The sequence below is a fragment of the Aquarana catesbeiana genome, linkage group LG02 (genome assembly GCF_042186555.1).
Source record: "Aquarana catesbeiana isolate 2022-GZ linkage group LG02, ASM4218655v1, whole genome shotgun sequence".
Lineage (NCBI taxonomy): Eukaryota > Metazoa > Chordata > Amphibia > Anura > Ranidae > Aquarana > Aquarana catesbeiana.
The window spans coordinates 444,122,245-444,147,219 of record NC_133325.1 but is presented as its reverse complement, the minus strand read 5'-3'; the positions used below and the strand labels follow the sequence as shown (position 1 = coordinate 444,147,219).

Genomic DNA, 24,975 nt, shown 5'->3' with positions numbered 1-24,975 from the left:
AGCCAGTACTCCCTGTTTATGCTTTCCCTCCAATCCCTCTCCTTCCACATTTTGTTGTGCAGGATTCAGAGAGAGGGGGTTCCAGTCATTCTGGTGGCACCAGCCTGGCCCATAAGGCCCTGGTTCCCGGAGATTGCGAGAGTGACAATAGACGGGCCATGGACGCTTCTATGTCGCCCCAATCTACTGTCTCAAGGTCCTATATTCCACCCCAATTTACAGTCTCTAAATTTGACGGCATGGCTATTGAAGCCAGGGTGCTGAAGGACCGTGGCATCTCGGGACCAGTAGTGTCTACCCTAGTGAATGCTAGAAAAGGGGTCACTAGGAAGATTTATCATAAGGTCTGGAAGACTTATATTGCTTGGTGTGAAGCCAAAAAATGGCATCCTCAGAAATACGTGATTGGGAGAATTTTCTCTTTTTTACAGTCGGCTGTGGAAATCAGAATTTCTTTGAGTACAATCAGAGGTCAGATTTTGGCCTTGTCAATATTCTTCCAAAGGCCTTTAGCATCCCATTCATTAGTCCGAACATTTATGCAAGGTACGACTAGTTTGACCCCCCCCCATTAGGTCACCTATGTGTCCTTGGGACTTGAACTTGGTGATGTCTAATTTACAGAAACAACCATTTGAACCTATCAAGGAAATTCCATTAGACTTGCTTGTCATGCAAGCTAGCCTTCCTTATGGCTATCACCTTGGCTAGAAGGGTGTCGGAGATGGCGGCCCTTTCGTTTTTGATCCTTCACCATGACAGGGTCGTGTTACGACCTGTTCCATCCTTTTTGCCAAAAGTGGTGTTGGCCTTCTATTTCAATCAGGACATTATTTTGCCTTCTTTTTTCTCTCAGCCTTACTCGGCGGAAGAGAGACGACTGCATTCATTGGACATTGTCCGGGCAGTCAAGGTTTATTTGTCTAGATCTGCGGAGATCCGAGGATCAGACTCCTTTTTTGATTTACCAAAAGGACCCAAGAAGGGGCAGGCAGCTTCCAAGGCTTCCATCGCCAATTGGGTCCGTCAGTTGATCATTCAGGCCTACGGTCTGAAATATAAAGCTCCTGAGAGCTCATTCTACCAGGGTTGTAGGAACCTCTCGGGCTTTTCGCCATCAGGTATCTGTGGCTCAGATTTGTAAGGCTGCCACCTGGTCTTCAGTGCATATGTTCACTAAATTTTATGAAGTGGATGTTCGAGCAGCTGAGGATTCGGCTTTTGGCCACAGTGTACTGCAGGCTGCCGTATAAGTTCCTATAACTATTGTTTGGCAGGGTGTCTCCCTCCTCTCAAGGCTTTTGCTCTGGGACGTCCCAGCAGGTAATGAATATTAGCCTTGCTCTGTGTCCCATGATGTATAAAAAAACAAACTGTAAGACTTTGCATACCTTTTTATGTTTTGATGCACCTGGAATGTGTTTAATTAGCGCAACACATCGTCTTCATGTTTACAATACCCAAGCACTGTCTTCACTTTCTCTTCATCATTTAGTAAGGGCTAGTTCACACACAGCACAGTGACTGTCTTTTTTCCGCACTGGCTAAATGCCATTAACCAGTTGGGCAGATAGAAAACAATTATTTTCTATGTGCCCTGTTGCACTACAGCGCAGCCTGAAAGTGCAATGAGCTGCGGTACAATGCAGACATACTGCATTTTACCACCGTGCCCAGGTAGGCACCGCATGTCACCCCAGCACAGCGCACCATGCTGCTATGTGGAGACATGAAAGATGTGTCAGTTTGTGCACTTCTTATAAAGTAAAAAAAAAATTAAGGAAACTGATACACAGAAAAATGCATCACACCACCCCCTCACCGTGGTTCACTGCAGTCAAAAACTTAAAACTGCCTGCGTGCTAACCGCTCCGGTACTGTGAACAGGCTCAGAAAAGGAAATTTTATTTAATATTATTATTTTTTTTTCTTGCATTCCTCTGATTCATTTATTGTTTTTAAATACTATAATAGTGTCAGACAATTACAGTTGTAAACAGCGGAACACTGCTATGTTTGGGTTGCATTGGCCCATGCAAGCTGAAACTAAATTTTTCTAGCTTGCATGTACTCTTTATGTCATAACGCATATTATGATGACATGATTATGAACCACTCTGCTTCATATACTTGCTAAGCAACTCAAGCCAGGTTGTCCACAGCAGGAACAAAGTAGGGATTCATGTTTTATTTTGATGAGATTAATACCTTAACGTGGATGTAAACCCCCCAATTTTTATGTCATAATGTAGAGTATAAGATTTCCTATCATTTGAGACCAGTCTTGCCACAAAGAGTTAATCCAGCTCTGAGCAATCCTCTTTTATTGTTCAGTGAGATAAAACTTGACAGAGAAAATCTTTGTCAAATCCTCCCCCTTGCTGTGAGTGACAGGTGATTTACATTTCTCATGCACTAGCCTAAGACATGCATTATTTTTTAATTCCCACCCCCACTCCTTTCTTCAGCAGCTCTGCAAGGATTGGCTTTTCCACACCTCAGCATGATTTGGCATGCTGAAGTCATGTGGTTACTTTCCTGTCTTTTCACTGGATGTTAGAGATCATAGCAGAAGTTCAGTGTAAGAAATACACAGGAGAAAATGCATATTGATAAGGGGAGTGTAGAGGTGGGCGGGGAGTCTACTGACATCCCGACTCCACCCACCGAGCTCCAGACAACAGACCCACCCACAGAATATGCAGTATTTCGGGTCTAATAACAGACAGAGGGGAGACATTTGACACGTAAAGATATATGCAGGAGACATGTATATCCTTATAGATAACCACTATGGCAGTAGTTTAGAAAGGATGACATTGGGTTTACATCCACTTTAAGTATTCTGCCCATTCATCTTTTTTTGTTCAACCATTTTTGTCGTAAACATTATTCAGTTCATGTTTTGTACTCATTTGTTTACAGCCAGTAACGCCCTCTGGTTTCCGTGTGGGTATGAAACTGGAAGCTGTGGATCGGAAGAATCCTTCACTACTGTGTGTGGCTACAATTTCAGATATTGTGGAGAACAGACTACTTATTCATTTTGATAGCTGGGACCACAGTTATGATTACTGGTAACAGCCATTTTTTTTTTTTCTCTCTTCTAAAATACAATTATGCTTTACTAGCCTAGTCTTTTACATACCAAACATATCTTCCAGGGAACCAATTGCATTTAACACGCGCTCCTATTCTGATCCATGGCTACATTGTACTACAAAAGCACACTTTATTTATGTTTATTGTGGCAGTAGCTCCACCCAGGCTGAAGAATGGTTACTGCTGATCTAGGGAGAGAGACCGCTACAGTACTAGTTGTGAGCTTGTGTTGTGAAAAAGACAAGCTCACTACACAAGCTAGCAGCACGCCTCTCTGGCAACTGAGTCAGGCCCGCCTGCTATTGTGGGGAGAGAATTTGGAGTAGTAGCTGCTGGATTGTGTTTTTAAACATCGGCTCCTGTCTGCATAATGCCGTCATTCACTTCTTTAGTCTCTCTTCCTACAATAAAAGTGAAAGGGGGAGGAGTCATCCTGAGTCCTGACCTCCTCTACAGGGCAGTACCTGTCAGTGCGAGTGCAGTTTTTAAAAAGTCTGTATATGCATGTATGTGTATTTATGTACAGTATCTCACAAAAGAGAGTACACCCCTCACATTTGTGTAAATATTTTATTATAACTTTTCATGTGACAACGCTGCAGAAATGACACTTTGCTTCAATGTAAAGTAGTGAGTGTACAACTTGTATAACAGTGTAAATTTGCTGTCCCCTCAAAATAACTCAACGTGCAGCCATTAATGTCTCAACCGCTGGCAACAAAAGTGAATACACCCCTAAGTGAAAATGTCCAAATTGGGCCCAATTATCAATTTTCCCTTCTCTGTGTCATGTGACTCATTAGTGTTACAAGGTCTCAGGTGTGCATAGGGAGCAGTTGTGTTTATATTTTGTGTTATCGCTCTCACTCTCTCATACTGGACACTGGAAGTTCAACATGGCACCTCATGGCAAAGAACCTCAGCCATCCATACTCGGCATACCCATCCATGCTCAGCCATCCATACTCATCCATCCATCCATGCTCAGCCATCCATCCATCCTCAGCAATACTCATCCATCCATGCTCAGCCATCCCATCCACACCCATACATAATTGGCTGTACCCAGCCATACTCAGCCGTACCCAGCCATCCTCAGCTATACTCAGCTGTACCCAGCCATCCCATCTATACCCAGCCGTACCCATCTATACTCAGCCGTACCCAGCCATACTCATTCCCCTTGTGTAAATGGACAACATTGTGTAAAAAAAAAAAAATAAATGCGTTTTCATTTTCTTTACACATTTTCCAAAAACTTGTAGAAAAAAACGACATGTTCAAAAGACTCATTATGCCTCATAGATTATACATTGGGGTGTTTTCTTTCCAAAATGGGGTCATTTTTGGGGTGTTTCCATTGTCCTGGTTCTCCAAGGCTTTCAAAAATGCAAGAGGTAGTCAAAAAATTATATGTGTAATTTATGCTCCAAGAACGCCTGATGATGCTCCCTGCATGTTGCGCCTCTGTATGTGGCCACACTGTGTAAAAGTCTCAGGAGGAGTAGCAGAATGTGTTTTGGGGTGTAATTTATGCTATGCATATGCTGTGTGTGTGAGAAAACCTGCTAATATAACAATTTTGTGAACAAAAAAAATTTAAAAAAATTCTTGATTTTGCAAAGAATTGTGGGAAAAAATTACAACTTCAAAAAACCTTGGAATGTCTACTTTCCAAAAAGGGGTAATTTGGGGTGTATTTGTACTTTCCTGGCTTGTTAGGGTCTCAAGAAATGAGATCAGTGCATCAGGTGTGATCAATATTCAGAGATTGGCACCATAGCTTGTGGACTCTATAACTTTCACAAAGACCAAATAAGGGGGGCGTGTCCGGATGCAGCAAGGAGCAGGACGTGTCTCAGAGCAGCTCCGCCGGTCCTGGCTCTATCCACAGCCATCCTGCCCTTAAAACCACTTCTTTTAAAAGCACAAGGCTTCCCAAGTGTGGCAGGGAACCATCCTCAACAGGGGAGGAGGCTATTGAACAGGACAGCCGCCCGAGAGCGAGGTAACAGGCCGGCATTTCCTCCTGAAGGCATTCCGCCATCTTGCGGCCTGCTGCGGCCTCGCGATCCCCGGCCTAAAGTGCCGCGTTCGGCGGTGGGGAGACCCCAGCGCTTCACGCATCGGTCGCGGCTGGAGGTAAGAGGAGGCGAGAACCGGAGGAGGCGGGCATCTAGCGTCCGCACTGCTAAGACCCCCGGTCGGCACCACAACCCGGCCGCGGCCCGCCATCCTGCGGCCTGTGGAGCCCCCGCCATCCCCGGCCTCGGGTACCGCAATCGGCGGAGAGGGGGTCACCGCAAGCTTCCCATAAGAGCCACCTACCTGAAAGCGGCAGCGGGACCCGGAGAGCACGAGAGGGGGATGCGGGAAACTCCATAAAGGCCCTTGGTGGGCTCCATGCAGCGGCAGCCATCTTGGAGGTCAGGGCCCTACCAACACTGTCCTGGGGTGCAGAGGTTTGGGGGAGAGAGTTGCCACCCGTCCTGGGGTCTGCACAAGAGGAAACAAACAGCAAAAGGTCATTGTGAAATCGCTGAGCCGTTCCACCCTCTCCCTCCCAGCCTGTATCCTAAAGAACAGTCTGCAGATTCTACAACAAGGTACTGTTGCTGGGGGTGACATAACCGCAGTTTTCAAAGCCCGTATCCTTCCTGTGTCCTCTCCAATACTATAAATCATTAAAAAGGGTCACACACTGTACCACACTTACTGCTTGATTACCCCTGACCCTGCAGACAGGCTCCATCACTCGCTTGCTCACTACTGCTTGGCGTGGGCCCCCCTAACGCCTGCATGAAACACAGAAACTCCAGCACAAAATTTATTACAGGAGGGAGACGTGACCTAGCTATGGAAACGTAAGAACGCGTCGTTGGGAGCTCTGCACTGAAACGGGCCGTGAATCACCCGTAGCACCGATCAGCTAAGCCATCCATTCATGCCAGGAGGCCGCAGGCGCCCACAGGTCATTGAGGAACGGAGGGGACCCGAAATCTCACACTACTTTCTGCGGCAACAGCAGATTCCCTCACCGGCGAGACAAAGCAAGATGGCGCCACCTCGAGTCAGCACGGCGGGCGCTACACCCTCAAGTAAGAAGGGCGCTCCTGCAACTACCTCTGCAGCGGAGGAGGACTTTCCCCCCTTGCCACACAGAGTACCCTCTCCTATAGTGTCCCCGGCTCTCACAACCGCTGACACGCCACTGCATCCAGATAACGCTGATGACCTAAGCGGCCTAGTTGAAAGCTCTCTAAGAGACATAGTGTCAGGCCTCCCCACCAAACAGGACTTAAACGCTATGGCCACCTCTATTGTCAATGCACTAACCAAAGAACTGCATGACCTAAAACAGCAAGTGGATGTTGTCGAGGAGAGAGTCACCACGATCGAAGCCTCCCAATCTACTACAGAAGCGCGCCTCACTACACTCGAGTCGGAGTATGGGGCCTTCCGCCGCCATCTTGTCGACGTTCAGCTACGCCTGGACGACGGCGAGAATAGAAGCAGACGGAACAATCTGCGCCTAAGGGGGATCCCAGAAGCCACCATGGGCCCAGACCTCAGATCCACAGTGGTCGCCATCTTAAACCAGGTCCTGGGCAAACCACCGACAGCTGACCTGGAACTGGACAGGGTGCACCGTATCCCAGGCCCCAGACCCCCACCCTCTGCACAGAGATCATCATCCGAACTAGACTTTCCCCGTGATGTACTATGCAGGGTGCATTTTTTCACTATCAAGGAGGACATTCTTCGCCTTGCCTGGGAAAAGGGCCCAATAGACTTTGACGGGGCTCCCATCAGGATTTTCCCTGACATTTCCAGACAAACTCGCACCATGCGTGGGCTCATGCGACCCCTACTGGAAGTTATTCGCGAGGCAGATGCCACCTACCGATGGGGTCACCCCTTCCATCTCATCGTCAGGAGGCAGGGGGCGGAATTCTACCTCCGCACGCCAGACCAACTCCCTGCCCTCTTTCATTTCATCTCCAGGCCGGTGATTGAGGTGCCCAACTGGTTTGACTATCTGCTTTCCCAGGACTCACAAGGTTCAGCACCACCCAGACAACAGATCTCGACGCCCAAGATCCCGCCCGCCAAACCGAGAAGGCAGAAGAGCCCATCATCTGAGGACTAAACGCTCACCACTTTTTGGTTCTTGGTAAGGCTTTCAGTACCTCCTATGGGCAGATGCCCCGCTCCTTCCCCCCCCCTATGGCGATTCTTCCAGGAACATTCAAACCCATACACCAGGACTCCCCCCCCCCTCCCTTTTTTTTTTTTTTTCTTTTTTTTTCTCCATGGGTTAACTCTCAATTATGGACAGGGGAGGAGGGAGGGGGGACGCATTGTTATAACTGTTATAAATGTGGTATTTTTGCTGTAGGCCAGACTTTATGCACTCCACCCGACCATATCTGATATGAACGTAGACGATGAGGAGGAGGCACATACATTCTTCTCATGAGCCACATTTGGTCAGGCTGCCTTGGCACACTGACAGCCGGGCGGTGGGGGCCCCCTCCTGGCCCTGTCCGGGAGAGGGGTGAGTTGACCCCCGGGGTCCTCGGCCCCCAGCCGCCTCTGCAATGCGTTAACGCCAGTAGATCATGGATGTTAGAGGTTTACTTAAGTTGCACATACTAACCTTAAACACAGTTACGTTTATGGATGTTATGCCCAGTTTTGTGGTAAATTACACCCTACTTATGATGGTTAATGTATTGTTTTTTCTTAATGTTTCTGATTCTGAAGGCCCCCCATTCAGTGCATCTCCCTACCACTCCCAAAAGTACCCTCTCATATTGCTTGACTTGCTCACTTAGGTGTGAGCAAAAATTTTTTTTTTTGTTGCGCACTTGGACGCATCGACCGCCCCCCTTAGGGCGACCTCCCGATTGCTGCACAATTCCTTTTGTGCCTCGGCCGGGAGATCATAGCATAGTCACTTGACTAACTTAGATTGCTCCCTCCCCCCTCTCCCCCTTCCCCCCTTACCTACCCGCTCCTCCTCCTTCTCTGATTCTGTCTTCACCTTCTTTATTCCTCCCTATTCTCTGGTGCTGTTGCCCTCTAGTTGGGAGGGGACGTGAACCTAAACCAGAGGTGATTGTCCTCCTCATTCTGTCAACGATCCTCAGCGCCCAGGCCGTCACAATGGCTCTCCTAAAGGTGACCTCCCTTAATGTACGGGGTCTCAATATCCCGGAAAGGCGTTCCCAGCTACTAGCTGACCTACGCAGAACTAAAACCCAAATTGCCTTTCTACAGGAAACCCACTTTCATGGTGAGCATATTCCCAAACTGACTAACAATCTGTTCCCGACGGCATACCACAGCATCTCACCTATCTCCAAATCTAAGGGGGTTAGCATTTTAGTGGCAAAGTCTGTACAGTGGGAGTTCAGGGCACAGCAGGCGGACCCTCAGGGCCGCTTTCTCCTGATCAAGGGCAGGGTGTCGGACATTCAGGTCACTCTTGCCAATATCTATTTCCCCAATGCCGACCATGCTCGGTTCCTGCGCGGGCTGATACCCATACTACTTGAGTTCACAGAGGGGATGCTCATTTTTGGGGGTGATATGAACTTCGCAATAGACCCCCTGTTGGACACCTCACGGGGTGCCTCTCATCTCTCATACGCTCGCCTTAAACGTATTAAATCTGATCTTCACTCACTTCGTTTGATGGACCCCTGGCGCCTCTTACACCCCAGGGACAGGGATTACTCGTACTTTTCACAAGTTCACCATTCGTACTCAAGATTAGATTACCTGCTCCTTTCCCATCAGGACCTGCCAAGGGTGGTGGACTCATCCATAGATGTCATTTCCTTTTCTGACCACGCCCCCATACACTTGACGCTCCAAATGGGACCAATGTCTAAATCTCCACCTTCGTGGAGACTGAACGAATCACTGCTTCAATCTGCAGAGACCCGCGCGGAGATCCAAGCCAAATTGCAGGAATATTTTGCATTTAATGTAGCCTCGGTCCCCAATCCCTTGGTGATGTGGGAGGCGCACAAGCCAGTTATCAGGGGCATTTTGATAGGTATTGGGGCACGTCTTAAGAGGGAAAGAACCCGTAGAACTGAAGAACTTCTACTTCAGATTAAGACCCTTGAATGCACACATAAGGCTAGCCTAGCACGCTCCGTATACCAGGAGTTACTTAAAGCACGTGAAGAGCTCCGCTCGCTTCTGTTACATAAAACGAAAGAGAGGCTAGCATGGTCACGTCGTACAAATGTACGAATTCTCTAACAAACCTGGCTCTCTCTTGGCCAGAGCTTTACGCGGTCCCCGCACCAAAACATTCATCCCCCACATCCTGTCCCCCACGGGTCGGAGGGTCTCTACCTCAACAGAAATAGCAGAGGAATTCCGTTCATTTTACAGCGGTCTTTATAACCTAGATAGAACCTCTCCCGATGCCCCTAACCCTACTGGAGGATCCACCCCACATGAATATCTAGCTTCCTCTGGCATGCCATCTCTACCGGCCGACACCGTAGAGGAGTTGGAGGACCCCATCACGGTGGAGGAGTTGGGGGTGGCACTGGCGAGCTCCAAGCCAAAGAAAGCCCCAGGCCCTGATGGCCTCACTTCAACTTACTTCAAAACATTCTTTGAGACGCTCTCCAAACCGTTAGTGGCTGCACTTAACTCTATCACGAAAGGTAACTCCTTCCCCATAGACTCCCTTAGGGCATACATCTCTCTCATCCCCAAAGAGGGAAAGGACCCACTTAGGTGTGGAAACTACCGACCGATAGCTCTGCTAAACACTGACTTGAAACTATTTGCCAAGATCTTGGCGAATAGATTGCTCCCACACATACCAAACCTAATTCACAAAGACCAAGCAGGCTTTGTCCCTCAACGGGAACCACGTGACAACACAATTAGGGTGCTGAACCTCATACATGCCGCTAGGACCACGCGACGACCCCTTCTCCTGCTGTCAACTGACGCAGAGAAGGCTTTCGACCGTGTAGATTGGACGTTTGTTAGAGCTACTCTCGAACACATTGGCCTTCGGTCGTCGATGCTCAGCTGGATCCTATCACTCTACTCTAGCCCCACAGCGGCGGTCAGGGTCAACGAAACCAGGTCGGGTTATTTTGACATTCGGAATGGTACCAGACAAGGTTGTCCCCTGTCTCCCCTAATCTTCATTCTTACCTTAGAACCCCTGCTCTGTAAGATACGGGCCAACCCCCACATAGAGGGCTTCCGTAAAACATCTGGAGCCCACAAGGTCGCCGCATTCGCAGATGACCTTATCTTCTTCTTGGCTGACCCCATTGCCTCACTCCCCGTCTTGCTTCATTCTCTGAGGGAATACGGGGCTCTGTCCCTATTTAAAATAAATATGTCTAAATCCTCCATGCTTAATATCACACTGAGCTCGCAAAATATCCGACAATTGCGCCTGAACTACCAGTTCCACTGGGCAACCGATACCATTCCGTACCTAGGTGTGGCCATCACCGCGGACCCCGCCGACCTGTACCAAGCAAATTTTGCCACTCTCCTACACAGACTCAAAACAGACCTGCAGCATTGGCACGCCCTCACTTTAACGTGGTTTGGACGCTGTAATGCCATCAAGATGACAGCCCTCCCAAGGATACTCTATCTTCTACAGGCCCTCCCCATACATCTCCCGCCCTCCTTTTTCAAGCGAATCGACGCACTCCTCCGAGAATTTGTCTGGTCACACAGGCAGCCACGCATAAAATTACAACTACTTTACTTGGCAAAACGCAGGGGAGGGGTGGGTTTACCAGACATAAAAGCCTACTACAGGGCAACGCATCTTACCAGATTGATAGACTGGTACTGTCACCTAGAGGCCAAACAATGGGTCACCATGGAGATGGAGGACTCAGACGGTACGGCCAGGAGTTGGCCATGGCTTACCACTCCGATCCCGAAATCCATTGCCGAACACCCAACTCTGGGAAACACATTGAGAGTGGTCAGAGAAACCTTTCGCAAAACCCAGATCTCACCTATCCCTTCCCCTATGGTGCCGATCCTGGGTAACCCTGACTTCCTGCCGGGCTGCCAGGGGCCGATTTTTAGAGCCTTATCAGCGGGAGATAGATGGCCACACCTCCATGACTTCCTGGATCCCGGTGGCCAGCTCAGGACGACCGCGGGAATAGAAGTCCTAGACAGGCCATTGGACTTCCTGAGTGGTCTCCAACTGCGTAATTTTTTACGCCGAAGCGCCCAAACTCTAGGTCCCCCACGCCCACTTACGGAATTGGAACGTATCTGCCACCGCAGAGAGCCCATACGCCACTCTTTATCCCTGATCTACCTCTCTCTGATCGCCCCGGCTGAAGGTTTTGTGCCCCCCTTCCTTACTAAGTGGGAGACAGAACTGGGAGCGCATTTTGATGAAACACAAAGGGAAAAGATCTTACACTTTGCCCAAAAATCTTCTCTGGCCACAAGGGTCCAGGAGACTTGCTACAAGATTGTGACCAGATGGTACAGAGTACCATCCACTCTTCACAGGTTCCTCCCGCAGGTGCCGGATCTATGTTGGCGTTGTGGAGCAGGAGAGGGAACAATGTTGCACATTTTCTGGGACTGTCCCAAGATTAAACCGTTCTGGAAAGAGGTGACAGATACGGTCGAGCGTCTGACGGGTGTCGCACTGGGGGGAGACCCCGGGGCCTGTTTACTGCACCTTTCTAGAAGTTCAATTAAGAAATATAAAGCTTCACTCACCATACATCTACTTAATGCGGCTAAGGCCTGCATCCCTCTATTTTGGAGATCGGTAATCCCACCAACGAAGATTCAGTGGTATGCGAGGGTCAATGATCTGCGGGACATGGAAGATCTTACGGCCACCCTGCATGACAGGGAGGAAGCCTTTCGGGAGACCTGGCGCCCCTGGCAACACTTCATCTACACCGAGGCCTACCTCCGAGAGATGACTTAATGCGGACACTCCTTGATACGAGGACCCTACCTCTCTCTTCCTCTCCCCCTCCACTTCACCTCTCATTCTCTCTTGCCTCTCCCTCCTTACTGTCTCCCGCTTTTCTCCCCCTCCCCCTCCCTCCCCCCCCCCCCTCCCCCTCTCTCCCTAGGTTCTCACACAACCCCCTATACTTTTCTGGCTAAGGGAAGATCAGATCAGATATGTTGAATATCATGGTATACATTACTCTACGTTAGTTGCCCCTTGCTGGACTCTACTGATCGGCAAGGAATATCTCCACCCCCGGTCAGTGGAGAGCTTCTCTCTTTGTTATTTTGGTTAACCTATATACCTGTTGTCTAAGGATAAATACACGAGTCTTTAGTTTAAACGAGGCATATCTCAGGGAACTGCTTGCAAATGGATAGTATGATCATTACATCAGACTTTCCCATACATTCAGGCTCCACCTTCATTATACAGACCGTGTAAACTAGAGGAATGTATATGTGTCACACCTTTAGTCGACGGTAGTTTCTGTTAAAGTCCTCTTCATACCTCTGTTTTTTCTTTTTTACTACTCACTAAATGTTATAGATCTTGATAACATGTATATCACACTGTAACATGCATTGTTGAAATAAAATAAAGGAATTTAAAAAAAAAAAACAAAAAAAAAACAAAGACCAAATAATATACACCGATTTGGGTTATTTTTACCAAAGATCTGTAGCAGTATACATTTTTGCCAAAATATGAAGAAAAATTACTAATTTGCAAGATTTTATAACAAACGAAAAAAAATTTTTTTACAGAATTTTCAGGTTTTTTCTTTTATAGCGCAAAAAATAAAAAACCCAGCGGTGATTAAATACCACCAAAAGAAAGCTCTATTCGTATGAAAAAAAAGGACAAAAATTTCATATAGGTACAGTGTTGCATGACTGAGTAATTGTCATTCAAAATGTGAGAGCACCGAAAGCTGAAAATTGGTCTGGTTAGCAATGGGGTGCCAAGTGGGTAAGTGGTTATAGTACAAAAAGAGCAAATAATCGCTACTGTAAATATTACTTTCACTGTTGCACAGTAAAAAAAACGAACCCCTTACAGTAGCGATTATTTGCTCTTTTTGTACTATGAAGGGCTAATTTTTTATTTATTTTTTTTTAACTCCATTATGTTAATAAATGTCTTAGGCCTGGTGCTTTTTGCAGAAACGCACTATAGTTCATTTAACGTTCACATCTATGCTTTTTTCAGCTGCTGCGTATTTGGAAAGGGTCAAGGACCCTTTTCAACGCAAAACTGTGTGCTTTATTAGTTCAATATACTTCAATGGAGAAGCAGCAGAAAAGCATGTAGTGCATTTTTTGCAGCAATTTGTGTTTTTTAATCTGCCCAACATCAAATTGGCCAAAAAAAAGCAAAAACGCAAATCACAGCAAAATCACCATGTACAGCAAAAAGCACTGCATAAACTGATCAAAAGCAAACTGCATAGGTGTGTGCCGAGCCTTATGCTGGCCACACGGATCAATTTTCAGACGAGAATACTCAAGCGAAAAATCTTTGTTCACTGAATGAAGGAGTGAAATTTTCACTTGCTTTTAAAGTGGTTGTAAACCCTTACAGACCACTTTTACCTACAGGTAAGCTTAGATCAAGACTTACCTGTAGGTGCAAGAAATATTTCCTAAACCTACATGGTTTAGGAGATATATTTCCAAAAGCGTGCCGTCTCTAACGGCGATCATGCCGTTAGTGGCGGCACCAGCGCGCATGCGTGGGAGTGACATCATCGCGGCTCCGGACCAATCACAGCACCGGAGCCGCGATACCCGGAAAGATGGACGCTTCGTAGGAGAAGGGACAGCGGTGACAGTGTAGGCTCCCTTGTCAGGTAAGTGACACATATTGGGCTACTATGCGATGCATGCTAGCCCATTATTCTTTACCTTTGCAGGGAAGCAAAGAGGAAGTAAACTCATCAGGGTTTACTTCCTCTTTAACATTCTGTTTTAAAATGATTGTAATTTCTGAACGAAAACCACATACACTGTCTGGAAATTCCTTTGACCAAGAAATTTTCTATTATTTCTAAATTTTCCCGTCACTGTGGTTGAAAACGAACGCCGATTTGACCCCACTAACGATTAGAAAATCGAACGAATGTTCTTAAAATGACTTTTTTTTTTTTTTTTAAGGAAGACATTGTTTTTGTATGGCCAGCATATAATATAACAGTTCTGTTTAAAAATCTGCAAAACAAACAGTCTTTTAACTTTTTTTTTTTTTCTTTAAACCTCTAATAGTATATACAGTATATCTCTTCTGTCTGTTATTCTCAGAGAGGATTAAAGATTTTACTCCCTAACCATATAATTGGTTATTTATATTTACCACTGCAGATAGGAGATATTTAGGAATAAATTCCCTTTTTTTTAAACTTTACATATTTAACTAAATTATACACCACACTTTTTTTTTTAAGGTTATTAATCGAAACAATAATCGGCCAACTAATCGATTATGAAGATTGAAGGAACCATGAATGCCAACATGTACTGTGACATACTGAAGCAGAACATGATCCCCTCCCTTTGGAGACTGGGCCACAGTGCAGTATTCCAACATAACGACCCCTAACACACTTCCAAGACGACCACTGCCTTGCTAAAGAAGCTGAGGGTAAAGGTGATGGACTGGCCAAGCATGTCTCCATACCTAAACCCTATTGAGCATCCGTGGGGTATCCTCAAATGGGAGGTGGAGGAGCACAAGGTCTCTAACATCCACCAGCTCCGTGATGTTGTCATGGAGGAGTGGAAGAGGACACCAGTTGAAACCTGTGAAGCTCTGGTAAACTCCATGCCCAAGAGGGTTAAGGCAGTGCTGGAAAATAATGGTGGCCACACAAAATATTGACACTTTGGGCCCAATTTGGACATTTTCACTTAAGGGTGTACTCACTTTTGTTGCCAGCGGTTTAGACATGAATGGCTGTGTGTTATTTTGAGGGGACAGTAAATTTACACTGTTATACAGGCTGTATACTGACTACTTTACATTGTAGCAAAGTGTAATTTCTTCAGTGTTGTCACATGAAAAGATAGAATAAAATATTTACAAAAATGTGAGGAGTGTACTCACTTTTGTGAGATACTGCATGTATGTATTTGTGTTCCTTTTTATTCGTGGTCCCTAATTCTGTACTATCAATCAGAACTGCTTTTTTTTTTAAGGCTCATTCATAATGGCAGCCAGAACTGCTGCTGCTCTTAACAGCAATCCATGCTTAGATTGCTTTTCGGAGGCATATGACAGGTGGTGAAGAGCCGATATGTTGCTGCATCACCATGCAAGCATTACATGTGGTTGTGGGGGGGTTTCAGTTCCACTCCATGCACCTAGGGTACACTTCCAGCCACGGCCACAGCATGTGTACGACCCTGGGGGAGCAATTAGGGGTGGTAAAAACGTGGTGCAACTTCATGGTTTTACTTTCCCTCAACCTCACGCGTGAATCAGGCCTTGCTTCACATCTGTGCAGCTGCGTACTATATTAAGTCCATTCATTTCAATGGGCTGCCCTACCCACAGAAATACAGGGAAAGAACTCTGCATCCCTGCACTGCATTTACCAGTACATGGTGTACCATTAAAAATAAATGACACCCCTGTGCATCTGCTACAGAATAGTATTTCTGCGTGTCGAACGCATGCGATTTCACAAGCATTCATCTACACGCAGTAATATGAACCAAGCCTTTAGATCCCCTTTAGGTGATCAATGTACTGTACCTTGCAGGGATTTTAACACCTTGTTGCAGAGTCCTACCTGTATTTTTGTTGCAGGGGATGCCTGAAATCTGACATGTATCTTAATGCAGACTTCTGGGAAAATCTGTCAGCCAATCACACAAGCAGGAAATTACATTTCTAGGTGTTTGTACGGAATGCCTCCATATTTTCATATTGCATTGAATTTTACCAAAAATTACAGTGCTGCAGATTGAAAAGGAAACGTAATTTAATAACACTCTATTACAATATGGGTTGTGCAGCAGTTGTATATGATGCTATATTTTTTTTATTTGTTTTTTTTTTTTTTGTTTTTTTTATACCACAAAGGTGGAGTTGCCCGTTAAATAAAAATAATGATTGCCACCCAAACCTTTTGCATGTATGTATGAATTAAACATTTTTATAGACTGACGTGTAATTCATGATTGGTGACCCCTAAATTTACAGTCCATTTTGTGGACTTTTTTATATTTCATGGCGGAGCTCTTACAATAATATGAGTTTTATGATGGGGTTTGTCATTATGGGAGGATCTCACTGAATATCTTTATTTCCCAGGTGTGATGCTAGCAGTCCATATATCAGACCTGTTGGACACTGTAAAGAATTTGGGATACCTTTGACTCCCCCACCAGGTAAAACATTCTGGGTATATCTTGTCAGGTTATTTGGAGGAAACAAGGTACGCTTTTGTACGCTTTTGCAGTCACACTATATGTTTTTGTGTTCCCATTTACCTTTCCTGGTGCTTGTTTAGAACAAGCCTTGGGCAGAGACTGCAATCTAGTTTTCAGCACTTTTAAAGTACCAACTTTTTTCCTTTTTGTGCAGACTGCAATCTAGTCTCAACAATTTGAAATGAGCGGAAACTCAATCTGTCTCCATTGACAAAGAGGAACGCATAAGTTTCCCCTCATTAACATACAATGCAGAAACCCAGCATCTTGATCATTAACTCTTGACACACAGGGGGAAATTTACAAAAACTGGTGTACACGGAATCTGGTGCATCTGTGCATAGTAACCATTCCGCTTCCAACTTCAGCTTGTTCAATTAAGCTTTGCCAATTAAACCTAGAAGCTAAATGGTTGATTTCTAAAGCTGCGTCAGGTTCTGTGTGCACCAGTTTTAGTAACTCTCCCCTGCAGTGTAAAATCTTAAATTCTTAAAGCGGAGTTCCGCCTGCAAAAAAAAAAATTAAAAGTCAGCAGCTACAAATACTGCAGCTTGCTGACTTTTAAAATAAGGACACTTACCTGTCCAGGGTGCCCGCGATGTCCTCACCTGAAGCGACCCATCCCTCAGCTCCGGGTGGAGGCGCCGGCATTTTAAGTAAGGGAATCGGGCTGTGAAGCTGCAAGGCTTCACTTCCTGTTTCCCTACTGCGCATGCGCAAGCCATGCTGCGCGTTCTGACTTGTCCCTGCTGTCTTCTGGGACCTGTGTGTCTCCCAGAAGACAGCAGGGGGGCAGAGGAGGGGCCTGACATGGAATAGATTGCTGCTAATACTGCGGCAATCTTTCGCCGGAAGTGGGAGCAAATACCTGTATTAGACAGGTATCGGGAGGAACCGCATAAGCGGAAGTTTCATTTCTGGAACTACGCTTTACCATTGCATAGCAGAGAGAAACTTCAATTTCGGTAACATGAGAACATGTAATAAATATAAAACTGTTGGTATCCCATTTTGGCTGTTATGTGTGGTCTTAATGCTGGGATGTGGGATGGACTTCCCAATCACATGTTTTTTGTTTTTTTTTTGTTTTTTTGTTTTTTTTTTTTACCAAAAGTTTTATTAATTGGACGTTGACAAATTTGATCACATAGTATGTGATCACAGATCATGTACACATAGATAATAAAGATTTAAATATATACATGTTAAACACATTGGGGCATGACATGTGAGCATTATCATAGTTAAAGAAAGAAATCGCAAACGCCTCTCAAGGTTAGCCAATACATACCTTTAAGCAAAAGTTTATGTTGATAGGGTGCTGTAACAGAATGCTAGAAAAAAGTTGCAAGAGTAATTTAAAGGGCGCGTACATACCGGTAGCTTATCCTTCAACCATGGTACTGACTATTGACCTTAAAGCGGAGTTCCACCCAAAAATAGAACTTCTGCTTTAAGTGCAGGTGACCCCCTGACATGTCACATTTGGCATGTCATTTTTTGGGGGGAGGAGTGTGTACCCTGTTTTTACAGGCCCAGGGCATGATGATGTCACAAAGGGGGCGGGGCCTCCGGATGACGTCAGCGGGTGGCCCCGCTCCATGCCAATATAAGTATTGGCACACGGCGGCCTCAGCATTAGATCGGGAGAGAGCGTTGAGTCAACATCAGAGGAAGAACAGAGGGAGAAGACAGCGGAGAGAGGAGGCCCGACAGAGGCAGAAGATAGCGGACAGAGGAGAAGAACTGGAGAGGGCTAGAAGACATCAGCGGAGAGCGGAGGAGAACCGGCAGAGGGAGAAGACATCGCCAGAAGAGGGAGAAAAGTCGGAGAGCAGAGAAGAAATCAGAAGGGACGCCGGAGCTGCCTTAACCCCCCCCTGGCGGTATTCCCGAGTCTGGCTCGGGGTGGATTTTACATACCAAAAGCGGTATCCCCGAGCCAGACTCGGGCTTGCATCGCAGAATCCAGGAAGAGATTACTTACCTTGTCCCCTGGTTCCTGCGATGTCTCCCCGCTGTGATCGGCGAGCTGCTGTGTCTCGCTCGATTCACAGTGCCGAGCTCCGTTCCCTGCGAGCGTTGCGACGCACGGGGACGGAGTTCGGCGGCAAATTCAAAAGTGAAACACACAGTATAGATACAGCATACTGTAATCTTATAGATTACAGTACTGTATCAAATAATTACACATCCCCTTTGTCCCTAGTGGTCTGCCCAGTGTCCTGCATGCAGTTTTATATATATAAAACTGTTCTTTCTGCCTGGAAATTGGAGATTGTCCATAGCAACCAAAACTGTCTCTTTACATCAAAAGTGGTTTTAGACCAGCTAGAAAAAAGCGATAATAAATTATAATCACTTGCAGAATTGAGCGATAGTGATTTGTGGGGAGATCCGTCATCAAACACTAAAAGTAATAAAAGCTAAAATTCTGGAACTGAGCAAATTTCAGTGTTTTTGATTTGATTACATTATTATATAATTTTTATTATTATTATATTATTATGTGTTTGAATTATTTATAGTTATTTATTATATTATAATTTTTTATTTCGTTTTTCAAACTTTATCATACCCGGGATGTCTACTAGACTCTTGTTTGGACAGATTTAAGTGAACTATTCCTAAGAATTACAGGCCTACAATATAAAACGCCAAATTTCTGTGCAAAATAATGGTACCGCTTTCAGCACCTAAAATCTGAAATAATCATACCGCCAGGGAGGTTAATAGAATACTTTAAAAACCTGTGTACTGCGTTTATTATTGACACTTTTTTTTTTTTTTTTTTTTTTTTTTAGGTGAATGGGTAGGGGTACAATGTACCCCATACTCATTCACATAGGGTGGGGGTCCCCTTTTTTTAAAGGGGGCTTCCAGATTCCGATAAGCCCCCCACCCACCCGCAGACCCCAACAACCACCAGCAAGGGTTGTCGGGAAGAAGCCCTTGTCATCAACATGGGGGATGGGTGCTTTGGGGTGTGGGGCACAGGGCCCCCCCTGCCCCAAAGCACCCACCCCCATGTTGAGGGCATGTGGCCTGGTATGGTTCAGGAGGGGGCAGCGCTCCCGCTCATCCCCACCCCCTTTCCTGACCTGCTGGGCTGCGTGCTCGGATAAGAGTTTGGTATGCATTTTCTTTTTTTTTTGGGCGTGGGGGTTCCCCCTAAAATCAATACTAAACTGAAGGGCCTGGTATGGTCTTGGAGGGGGAACCTCATGCTGTTTTTTTTATTTGTTTTTTTATAATTTGTCATGGAATTCCCCTTCAAGATCCCCAGAGCACAAGTCGCATGCCAAAGTCGGATCAGTTAAGACGATGATCCAACTTCAGTGGTATTCAATGGGCTAAAGTAGGATCAAAGTCAGACCAAAGTAGTGCAGGAACCTTTTTCAAAGTCGGACCGACTTGTGTCGGACCAGTTAAGACGGCTCTCATAGGGAAACATTGATTTGTATACGTCATGCGACGTGAGCTCCCAATGTCGGAGCATTTGTCGTACAAGTGTGAACCTGGCCTCACTCTGGGTGGCACAGCTGCAGCCAATCGGCATTTCCACAGCACAAGGCTGAATCCATAAAGGACTGGTATACTCCATAAATAGTCATCCATCTAACTTTTGTTCACGTGACGCTGAGCTCCCAAGTGTTTTCTAAGCCTATCCTGGTGTGCCTCTTCTGTTCCTGATCATCCCTGTGCTTCTGCAACCACCTCCTGGTCCACCCAGGCCAATGTCACTACTCAAAAATATGTCCACTTGTCACTCTTGGCCGCTGGTATTGTTTCCAGCATGCTTCATATGTTGCTCCTGGCTGCTTGTACTATTTCTGGTTTTCTCCATTTGTTGCTCCTGGCCTCCTGGGTTATTGTTCCTGGCATGTTATACCTGTCATTCCTGGCCTCTGACATTGTTCCTGGTATGCTCAATGCATCTCTTCTGGATAATGGCACTGTTCCTGGCATGCTCCACCTGTCGCTGCTGGTGCTGTTCCTGGTAACTCTTCCCTAACCCCTTGCAGCTAGACAGCACCACTCCTGATACGCTCCTTTTTCCAAACTCTGCACCTCTAAGCTCCTGCAGCTAGGCACAGGTACTCCTTGTATTCTCCATTTGCTAAACTCCGCTACTTCAAACCCTTGCAGCAAGTTGCATTCGAGGATCTCGGTTTCCTCACTAGTCGCCTGGCCATTTCTGCTGGCGGTAATAACTCCTCTTCCAACTATGTCTGCAAGTATCTGGCAAAGCAACCTGGAAGTGGGACACAGCTAAATCCAAACCCCTGTGGGAAAGTCCCTGGTGAATAACGCTTATTCCTCGGTGAACCCCTATGTTGTCAGAGTATGATGCAGTGGTCTCCATTTCTCTCCGTTTGTTACAGTTTGCATGGGCCTCACATCATGAACCATACTGCAGCACCTTTATCCAAGGAGGACCCACTCCAGGCATTGGCCCAAAGATTGGACGTCCTAGCGTCATACTGAATCCAGATTATGACCGTTTTATGCAGCCTTTCCAACCGCCCTTAACTAGTTACAGCAGAATCTTCAGGTGGCATGCTCACATTCAGCTCCTCCGGGCACTGCCTCTGGCTCATCAGTTGGATATGCCTCTTCTACTCTCCATATGCCGCCTCCAGCATGCTATTCTTGGGGGATCCATCCTCCTACAGAGGGTTCCTACATAAATTTCAAATAGTGGGTTCCTACATACATACATTTCAGACTGCAACCGAACAACTTTCCACGGGCCAGACTAAATGGCATACATCTCATTCTCTTTTTAACTGGGCTTCACTCCTCTGGCAGAGCACGAACCCCATTACTTCTTCCTACTGGCCTTCAAACACACTTTTGCTAGACCTGGCTGAATCGTCTCTATTGCCGCTGCTCTTCTTCATTTACAGTAGGGCTCTGCTGACAGGGTTTGTCTACTCCACTACTATCATTGTCAGCCAATACACTTCCACACCCTCTCCTCAAAACTGTCCTGGAACAATGAGGCCCTAGTGGATACCTAATGGTAGGGCCTGAATGCAATTATATCTCCACTCCAATCCCTGAGACTAAAGCCATGGAGAAGTACATTGTCAACAATCTTAAAAGGGTATTTATTTGCCCCTCCTCATCCCCGGCAGATGCGGCATTTTTATACAGAATAAGGATGAGTCTCTCGGTCCTGGCATTGACTGTAATGAACTGAATAACATCACTTTAAAGAACAGGTACCCTCCTCCACCCATCAGCCAAAATGTTTTCAAAACTCGAGCTTTTAGGGCTTACAATCTCATCAAAATCTGTGCTTGAGATGAATGGAATACTACCTTTAATACCAAAGACAGGCATTATGAATATCTGGTAATGCCCTTTGGTCTGCGCAAAGCCCCGGCACTCTTCTAGCATTTTGTTAGCATTTTGTTAACCACATCTTCAGAGATCTGCTCTACAAGTCTGTGTCAGTATATTTGGATGATATGTTGGTGTTCTCTTCTAAACTCTCTTCCCATCATTGTCACATCCATGCTGTTCTCTAGCAACTTCGGGCCAACAGCTGTTATGCAAAGCTGAAGAAATGCATATTTTGAATGAAGTTTGTGAAGTGCCATACATCATCTTATGATGGGGCTTGCGCATGGACTTTTTCAAAATTTCCTCAATATTGCTTTTGCCCCTACCCAAGGCCACCCAGAGATTATTGGGATTATCCAATTATTGTCCAATGTTATACACTCACACTATTTCACAAAAGAGATCTCACACAGCCATTCATGTCTAAACCACTGGAAAAACAAAAGTGAGTACACCCTTAAGTGAAAATGTCCAAATTGGGCTCAAAGTGTCTATTTTGTGTGGCCACCATTTTTTTTCCCAGCACTGCCTTAACCCTCTTAGGCATGGAGTTCAACAGAACTTCACAGGTTGCCACTGGAGTCCTCTTCCACTCCTTCATGACAACATCACAGAGCTGGTTGGGAGACCTTGTGCTCCTCCACCTTCTATTTGAGAATGCCCCACAGATGCTCAATAGGGTTTAGGTCTGGAGACATGCTTGGCCAGGCCATCACCTTTACTCTCAGCTTCTTTAGCAAGGCAGTGGTCAACTTTGAGGTGTGTTCTGGGTTGTTATGTTGGAATACTGTCCAGTCTCAGAAGGGAGGTGTAATGCTCTGCTTCAGTATGTCACAGTACATGTTGGCATTCATGGATCCCTCAATGAACTGTAGCTCCCCTGTGCCGGCAGCACTCATGCAGCCCCAGACTATGACACTCCCACCACCATGCTCGACTGTAGGCAAGACACACTTGTCTTTGTACTCCTCACCTGGCTGCCGCCACACACGCTTGATACCATCTGAACCAAATGCGTTTTATCTTGGTCTCATCAGACCACAGGACATGGTTCCAGTAATCCATGTCCTTAGTCTGCTTTTCTTCAGCAAACTGTTTGCAGGCTTTCTCTTTTATAAGAGGCTTTCTTCTGGGACGACAACCATGCAGACCAATTTGATGCAGCGTATGGTCTGAGCACTGACAGGCTGACCCACCACCTCTTCAACCTCTGCAGCAATGCCGGCAGCACTCGTACGTCTATTTCCCAAAGACAACCTCTGGATATGTTGCTAAGCACATGCACTCAAATTCTTTGGTCGATCATGGCAAGGCATGTTCTGAGTGGAACCTGTCCTGTTAAACCGCTGTATGGTCTTGGCCACCGTGTTGCAGCTCAGTTTCAGGGTCTTAGCAATCTTCTTATAGCCTAGGCCATCTTTATGTAGCGCAACAATTCTTTTTTTCAGATCCTCAGAGAGTTCTTTGCCATGAGGTACCATGTTGAACTTCCAGTGACCAGTATGAGAGAGTGAGAGCGATAACACCAAATTTAACACACCTGCTCCCCATTAACACCTGAGACCTTGTAACACTAACAAGTCACATGACATCGGGGAGGGAAAATGACTAATTGGGCCCAATTTGGACATGTTCACTTAGGGGTGTACTCACTTTTGTTGCCAATGGTTTAGACATTAATGGCTGTGTGTTGAGTTATTTTGAAGGGACCGCAAATTTACACTGTTATACAAGCTGTACACTCACTACTTTACATTGTAGCAAAGTGTAATTTCTTCAGTGTTGTCACATGAAAAGATATATTTACAAAAATGTGAGGAGTGTACTCACTCTTGTGAGATACTGTATAGCGCAGACAATTTACACATGGCTTTACATATTCATTGTACATTCACATTAGTTCCTGCCCCCAAGAAGCCCATAATCTCCTTACCTCACATGCATACACAGACATCCGAAGACCTCTTACACACCCATAGACCTCTTCCTGTGATGTCTATCCACCAGCACAGCCGTGCCGTTTTACAAAAAGTGACAGTGGGTGCAAGCAGAGGATGCCCCGCCCCCTGTCACAGGACATTGAGGAGGACAAAGTGGGGGCGTACTGCATAGTAACATTTATGTTGCACTCTCAATACGGGTATAACATGTTACTGAAAGTGAACGTATCCTTTAAAACTCTTTTGCTAATGAGTGCGCATTTTCATTGTACCAGTAGATGTCACTATTTGCATGTTTATGGTACTCTTCACAGATTTACGTTTGGTTTATTGAGCAGAGTGTGATAGGCTTTAGGTTGCATCTCTGTTTGCTATATGTATAAAATTTCCCTGATTTTTATATTTTTAAGGGTTTCATATTTTTGATACAACATCAGTGTCGAACAAACTTTGTCTCCTGAAATACCAGGGGCCTAACTCTATACTCAAGTGTTCTCTGATTTTCAATTTAAAAAAAAAAAAAAAAAAAATAGTTTTCACTCCAGGACATGCACTTGATGGGTTTCAAAATCCTGGTCCTCAAGAAGCACTGGATGGCAGAAACTCTCAAAAGCACTTTTACTTCTCCTATTTTACTCACTAAAAGTCTCCCATTCCAGATACTAGATATTAAAGTGAATCCTATGGGCCACTTACAATATCTCACAAAAGTGAGTACACCCCTCACATTTTTGTAGATATTTTATGATATCTTTTCATGTGACAACACTGAAGAACAATGTAAAGTAGTGAGTGTACAGCTTCTATAACAGTGTAAATTTGCTGTCCCCTCAAAATATCTCAACACACAGCCATTAATGTTTAAACCGCTGGCAACAAAAGTGAGTACATCCCTAAGTGAAAATGTCCAAATTGGGCCCAAAGTGTCAATATTTTGTGTGGGTGCCATTATTTTCCAGCACTGCCTTAACCCTCTTGGGCATGGAGTTCACCTGAGCTTCACAGGTTGCCACTGGAGTCCTCTTCCACTCCTTCATGAAGACGTCACAGAGATGGTGGATGTTAGAGACCTTGTGCTCCTCCACCTTCCATTTGTGGATGCCCCACAGATGCTCAATAGGGTTAAGGTCTGGAGACA

General features: G+C 45.7%; 1 protein-coding gene across 3 annotated transcripts in view; it reads left to right on the top strand.

Moving 5' to 3' along the window:
• LOC141128324 (lethal(3)malignant brain tumor-like protein 3) overlaps positions 1 to 24,975 on the top strand; it is a 116,058-nt gene that overhangs the window by 33,790 nt on the left and 57,293 nt on the right. For all 3 annotated transcript variants that reach the window (XM_073615557.1, XM_073615559.1, XM_073615558.1), the window contains exons 11-12: positions 2,926 to 3,077; positions 16,427 to 16,503. In XM_073615557.1, coding sequence (XP_073471658.1) covers positions 2,926 to 3,077; positions 16,427 to 16,503 — 229 coding nt within the window. The remainder of the gene's footprint in view (positions 1 to 2,925; positions 3,078 to 16,426; positions 16,504 to 24,975) is intronic.